Source organism: Balaenoptera musculus, chromosome 18 (assembly GCF_009873245.2).
Source record: "Balaenoptera musculus isolate JJ_BM4_2016_0621 chromosome 18, mBalMus1.pri.v3, whole genome shotgun sequence".
Taxonomy (NCBI): domain Eukaryota; kingdom Metazoa; phylum Chordata; class Mammalia; order Artiodactyla; family Balaenopteridae; genus Balaenoptera; species Balaenoptera musculus.
The window spans coordinates 68,868,419-68,875,083 of NC_045802.1; the positions used below are offsets into that span (position 1 = coordinate 68,868,419).

General features: G+C 58.5%; 1 protein-coding gene across 1 annotated transcript; it reads left to right on the plus strand.

Moving 5' to 3' along the window:
- The first annotated feature begins 1,197 nt into the window (after positions 1-1,197).
- Positions 1,198-6,192, plus strand: ZIC2 (Zic family member 2). The gene is made up of 3 exons (XM_036832075.1): positions 1,198-2,606; positions 4,393-4,556; positions 4,729-6,192. Exons 1-3 carry the CDS (start codon positions 1,535-1,537, stop codon positions 5,095-5,097), a joined length of 1,605 nt encoding a protein of 534 aa, XP_036687970.1. The 5' UTR covers positions 1,198-1,534; the 3' UTR covers positions 5,098-6,192.
- The last annotated feature ends 473 nt before the right edge of the window (positions 6,193-6,665 follow it).

Below are 6,665 nucleotides of genomic sequence, written 5' to 3' on the forward strand. Positions count from 1 at the left end.
GGGCTGCCACCAACAGCAGCAGCCGGGGAGGCGGGGAGCTGGAGGGGAGCTGGAGGGGCGCTGGGGAGGAGGGGCGGACCGGCCGCGGGGCGGGGGCGCCGGATTGACGGGGCCTCAGCGGCCAATGGCGGCGCCGGGAGGGCGGGCGGGGCGGGAGCCGCCGTTAAAGGGGCGGTGTGAGCGGGAGGCCCGGCCTGAAGCCGGAGGGAAGGAGGGAGACCCGGGCGGGAGGCGCGGGGGCGAGGGGGGAGGGAAGAGGAAAAGGAGGAGACAAAAAATAAAAAATAAAAGGCTGCGGCTTTGGCGCCCACTGAAATAAACAGAGGCGGAGGCGGTGGCGAACGGAGTCCACCGCAGCCGAAAGCGGGAAACCTACTTCGGCCTCTTCGCGTTTGCTCGGGCTGCGCACTCCTGTGCGGCCGCCCGCTCCGGGTCCAGTGCCCCGGGCCGACCGGCGAGAGGGAGGGAGCGAGCTAGAGAACACTTTTTTATTGTTGTTATTGTTTTTCAGCCCAGCCTCCCCTCCTCCCCTCCCTCTGCTTGCCTTCTCCCCTCCCACAGCCCCCTTCCCTCCTCCTCCCCTCCTCCCCCGCCTCCTCCTCCTCCCGCACAACTTAAAGAAAGAGGGAGCGGCGCGGCAGCTTCCTTCATCTGGGGGAATTCGTGGCCGCTGCCAGTTTACTACACGAGGCGCAGCCAATGCCAAGCGCGGAGGACAAGGAGGGCTAAATACCGCGGCCGCGGAGCCGAACAATACCCGCCGCGCGCGGGGTGGCGCGGCTAGGGCCGCGGGGGAAGGAGCAACCGACAGAGCGCGCCGCGGAGAGGGCGCCCGGCCTCCGTCCGCCGCCCCAGCTCCCCCGCCGCGGTCAGGTGGAGCCGCGGGCGCGCCGGGCCGGGGCGCCGAGCGCGGAGGTCGCCTCGGTCCTCGCCTCGCCAGCCTGCCTGGCCCGCGCACGGCCGCCGCAGTCCGGCACCTTGGTCCCGCGGCTGCTGTGATTTCATTCTGCAGGCGCGGCTTGGCACTGCCGGGCCCCGGGGCCGCCGGGCGTGCGAGCGAGTGAGTGCGTGCGCGCGCGAGTGCGCGCAGGGGTGGGGGCCGCTGCGCTGCGTTCGCCCCCCGTCGACCCCCCTCTCCGCTCAGTTCCCCACACCTCCCTCCCGCTCCCTCCTCCCGCCCGTCCTCCCCTGCCCTGCCCGCCCCCGCCGCAGCTCCTTTAATACACTTTGGTTCTCCGCCTGGCTTTGGACTCTTCTCCACCACCTCCTCCTCCTCCTCCCGCGCCTCCGCCGCCGCCGCCTCCTCCTCTTCCTCTCCGCGCTTTCGCTCCGCGCCTGGCCGCCCGAGGCAGATCCAGGCGGCGGCGGAGGCGGCGGGCGCAAGAGCGCGGCTCCCGGGGCTGAAGCCGCCACCACCTCCGCCGCCTGCGCTCGGAGCTGGGCGGCCGCTGAACGTACTGCGCGCGGGGCGGGAGTTGGAGCCGAGGAGGCGCGGGGCTCGCCGGGGCCGGCGGGGAGGGCAGACGCGCTGGCCATGCTCCTGGATGCGGGGCCGCAGTTCCCGGCCATCGGGGTGGGCAGCTTCGCGCGCCACCATCACCACTCGGCCGCCGCGGCGGCGGCGGCGGCCGCGGAGATGCAGGACCGCGAACTGAGCTTGGCGGCGGCGCAGAACGGCTTCGTGGACTCGGCGGCCGCGCACATGGGCGCCTTCAAGCTCAACCCGGGCGCGCACGAGTTGTCCCCCGGCCAGAGCTCGGCGTTCACGTCGCAGGGCCCCGGCGCCTACCCCGGCTCCGCCGCGGCCGCCGCGGCCGCCGCCGCGCTCGGGCCCCATGCCGCGCATGTCGGCTCCTACTCTGGGCCGCCCTTCAACTCCACCCGGGACTTCCTGTTCCGCAGCCGCGGCTTCGGCGACTCGGCGCCGGGCGGCGGGCAGCATGGGCTGTTCGGGCCGGGAGCTGGCGGGCTGCACCACGCGCACTCGGACGCGCAGGGCCACCTCCTCTTTCCCGGCCTCCCGGAGCAGCACGGGCCGCACGGCTCGCAGAATGTGCTCAACGGGCAGATGCGCCTCGGGCTGCCCGGCGAGGTGTTCGGGCGCTCGGATCAGTACCGCCAGGTGGCCAGCCCGCGGACCGACCCCTACTCGGCGGCGCAGCTCCACAACCAATACGGCCCCATGAATATGAACATGGGTATGAACATGGCAGCGGCCGCCGCCCACCACCATCACCACCACCACCACCCTGGTGCCTTTTTCCGCTACATGCGGCAGCAGTGCATCAAGCAGGAGCTCATCTGCAAGTGGATCGACCCGGAGCAGCTGAGCAACCCCAAGAAGAGCTGCAACAAAACTTTCAGCACCATGCACGAGCTGGTGACCCACGTCTCCGTGGAGCACGTCGGCGGCCCGGAGCAGAGCAACCACGTCTGCTTCTGGGAAGAGTGTCCGCGCGAGGGCAAGCCCTTCAAGGCCAAATACAAACTGGTCAATCACATCCGCGTGCACACCGGCGAGAAGCCCTTCCCCTGCCCCTTCCCGGGCTGCGGCAAGGTCTTCGCGCGTTCCGAGAACCTCAAGATCCACAAAAGGACCCACACAGGTAACCAGGGGTCGGGACAGGGACGGGGCGCAGAGGGGAAGAGAGGCCGTGGTTGGTTGGCTGGGAGAAACGCGCCGACCGCCAGCCTCTGCCCTGGGATGGGAGATGTTTTTGTGTGTGCGAGAGAGCCAGCAGCTTGTTTTTGTTGGAGAATGAAAGAATATTATTGGGTTGGGTTTTTCCATGTGCGGAAATTGAGTTTTAAATGATCACGGTAACATCAAAGGTATGCTTTGGGTGATGCAGTTGCTTCGTCTGCTCGGCCCCTGTTAATAATTTCCGTCCTAAATAGAACGCACAAAATAAAACTGCTCTCCAACTTGGTGCCCGGGAATCGAGCCTAGAGAGGATTCTGCCAGCTTGTCTGAATGTGCTTTTCTGCTCCGGGTGTGTGTCTGCGTTTGAGTGGTTTGTGTGTTTTCCCACTTCTTTTACTCGGGGTCCAAACGTCCTTACCCGGACTGTTTCCCATTAAAAATGAGTCTGGTGTGAGCCGAAGCTGTAAAGCATTTCTCGTTTTTAAAGCCCATCTCGAGGTGGGTCGCGGGGCTTTACGGTGGGTTCGCAGCAGTTTGTGAAATTCTCTAATGGGCACCAGAGGGTTTGCGATTCCAAACTTGGACCGACAACCGGGTCAGCAAGAGCCCGGGGCAGCGAGGCCCCGCGGGGCAATCGCGTGAGAAGAGGGAGCCGAGAAAGAACGCGCCTCTCGCCTCATAGATTATTCATCTATGACCAGGTCCCAGCCGAAATCGTGCCAGACGATTTCCTAAAAGAAAGCCAAATGTTTTAGCAACTTCCCCCGTCAATATTTACTCCGAAGTGGGGATGCGCCAGCGGCCTATTGTTCTCTTCCGGGAAGGGAGGGAGCCGAGGTGCGAGACAAGCTTTTAACAAGGTTTAAAATTTGAGAAATCTATTTGCATGAAATGCTCGCTTTCGAGTCCTGCGTCTGAGCGGATGTCTTTAAAAAACAATTTAGGTGCTAATGGAATTTAACGTTAAATGGTCCCCTTTCCAAGTGGAACAATGTTTGAGTTCTCACACCTCTAAATGACTCCAAGCATTTGGAATTCTGGCAACAGGATGCAGGGACCGCCAGAAAATTAAACAGGGAGATTCTGAAAGCGTTTGCTGATCCCCCCACACCCACAGCCCAGCCTGTGCCTCTCTGCAATCGCCAGGTGCTGCCGTACTTCTGATATTTATCTCTTTCCCAACTTCTCTTTAAAAAGACTGGAAGTGAGCCTAGAATTATGGTTAATTCAATTTGCAGAATTTTGGACGAAAAATACTGGCTCAGTCGCTATCCACAGCACAGTCCCCAAACAACACACAGCAACTCCAAACATAATTGCCTACTGGCCCCAGAGAGAAGCCGACAGCAGCCCAGCAGCCTGTGTGATTCTGATAATGCCCCAAATATTTTGTCATAATAACAGCTTCTCCAGGGCGAGACCAACTCGTTAGAAGCTGCGAATCCAAGAAGCCCTATAGAAAGGCAGGCAGGGGTGGGGTGCTACCCCACGCTCGTCATAAATTTGAGGAAATGCGGGTCAGCCTGGAAGAAAAGTAAAATACGAAATTAATGAGCACGACTGTCAGGTGGGAAGGCAGTTAATTTCGTCTTGGTTCTGCCACAGAAGGGATCCGCCTTGTTTAAGGAAGCCAGGCCCTTATCGCCCCTCTTTCCTCCTCCCGGAGGCCTGGCCCCCTCCGGGGTGGGTGGGGGTCCCGGGGGGGGGCTCTGGGCGTCGGCAGCAAGTGCCCATGTTCGTGTCCACAGGGGAGAAGCCTTTCCAGTGTGAGTTCGAGGGCTGCGACCGGCGCTTCGCCAACAGCAGCGACAGGAAGAAGCATATGCACGTCCACACCTCCGATAAGCCCTATCTGTGCAAGATGTGCGACAAGTCCTACACGCACCCCAGCTCGCTGCGGAAACACATGAAGGTACCACCGGGGAGGCCGGGAGGAGGGCGAGGTGGTCGGCCCGGGAAGGCGAGGGTTCCCCGGGGCCGCGGGGGGGCATTTCTGGGGGTGCTCCTCCCGGAGGCCCGGCCCCACAGCAGCTGCACTCACACCCAGTCCCCTTTGGTCTCCCCTCCCGGCTTTTGTCTTGAAGGTCCATGAGTCCTCCCCGCAGGGCTCCGAGTCCTCCCCTGCCGCCAGCTCCGGCTACGAGTCGTCCACGCCCCCGGGGCTGGTGTCCCCCAGCGCCGAGCCCCAGAGCAGCTCCAACCTCTCCCCGGCGGCGGCAGCGGCTGCAGCAGCGGCAGCGGCAGCGGCGGCGGCGGTGTCCGCGGTGCATCGGGGCGGAGGCTCGGGCGGCGGCAGCGCGGGCGGAGGCTCCGGTGGAGGCGGCGGCGGGGGCAGCGGAGGCGGCGGCGGCGGGGCGGGCGGGGGCGGCGGCGGCGGCGGCTCTGGCGGGGGCAGTGGGACGGCCGGAGGCCACAGCGGCCTCTCCTCCAACTTCAATGAATGGTACGTGTGAGAGGCCGGGGCCTCTCTCCCTCTCCCGGTCCCCACTCTGGCGCGGCGACCCTCCGGTGGCGAGCGCCCAGGGCACCCTGTGACCGTGTTGTTAAAATTATGAATCTGATTTTTATGATGATGAAAACGATTTTACCAGCAGAAGGATTTTTTAAAGTTTTTTTTTTTTTTTTTTTCTAAATCTAATCTAGGCATGAAAAGCAAAAAGATCCCTTCCGGAGTCTCTGAAGCTAAAAATATAAAATAAGAAATAAAAAATAAAAAAACCCATAAAAAAATTGAACCAAACCCCCCATGCCTTCCCCCATACGCGCTTTCCTTCCCACCCCTTTCCCAGGCTTCTGACAAACCGTGTACATAGCGGGCTCCTCCTTCCTTCTCCAAGGTGGTTTTAATGGCTTCTTGGTGTATAGAAGTTTGTCCATTTGTAATTCTCTGGATTGCGTTCCTCCTGCCTTTCTTCCCTTCCCTTCCCCAAGTGATGGGCTTTTTCTTTTCTCTTTTTTAGTTCCCCCGGTTTCTTTTTAAGTAATGTGGAAGAAAATGGTTTATTTTGTATTGTGGTATTGAATATTGTGTTCCTTTTTATGAGGCAACTTGATTGTAAACTTCATGCAACTATAGACTGGAAAAAACAAGCCGTGCCAAAGTCTCCCTTCTGTTTCTTCAACATGCTGATCCACAGCACTCACACACACATCACCACCACCAACGCTTGTGAATGTATTTTTCTGTTAGCTGGGTTTACATGTGATGTTTTAGTGCGTTTGCAAGTTCAATTTGTTAGTTCCTGTATGAAAGATTTTGGTGGGGGGGTGGGAATAAACGTCGTGCCGTTAGTTTTTTCCGTAATAACACCCTTCCTTCTGTAAATACCCGTTACCATATTTATCCATTTGTAATTAAATTATGGTATTAACTTGCTACAGAGGAAACAATATTTATAAAGAATGTTTCTTAACTATAAATATGTACAATTGTGGGCATAAACTGTTTCAGATTTTTTATTTGAAGGTTTTAAGTGGTTTGATCATTTCTTGTGATATGTTTTGAGAGTAATGCATACAGAAATATAATAAAATGTGTTGAAACTGCATGAACATACTATTTTTTTCTAGCAAACTTATTTAAGGAAATGGGGGGGAGGCAGCTGAGGACTGACATGGGTCTGGATCAGCTGCCTGATTGAATGGGAGGCACCACCTCGCATTCTGGGGAGGAAGGTGTATGCTAGAAACTGGGCCAAACTACCCCTTTGGCAGAAAGTCTCAAAATTATTTTCTCTGTCCTTTGTGTCGTAGCTGAGAGTGAATTAAATTTTTGGAAATCCCCTGTAAGGAATGGCGGCAGGAACCTTCAGGGTTTCTAATGGCTCCATTATCTGAGGGAATGCCTTTCTTTCAGCTATTTGGACTGGATTTAAGAGCACTAAACATTTCCTTATTCTTTGTTTTCCCTCTTCCCTGCCCCCTTTCCTTTCCCTCCCTCTGAAAAGCTGAGGTACAGTTATTTTTAATTGCACGTTTAAAACTGAGCTGAGTACTTTGTTTTTGAACTTGGCTCAATGAT

Coding starts and splice junctions, on each gene's coding strand:
- ZIC2 (XM_036832075.1), top strand. CDS start 1,535: ATGCTCCTGGATGCGGGGCCGCAGTTCCCGGCCATCGGGGTGGGCAGC. Junction 2,607..4,392: donor CCACAAAAGGACCCACACAG/GTAACCAGGGGT, acceptor TCGTGTCCACAG/GGGAGAAGCCTTTCCAGTGT. Junction 4,557..4,728: donor CGCTGCGGAAACACATGAAG/GTACCACCGGGG, acceptor TTTGTCTTGAAG/GTCCATGAGTCCTCCCCGCA.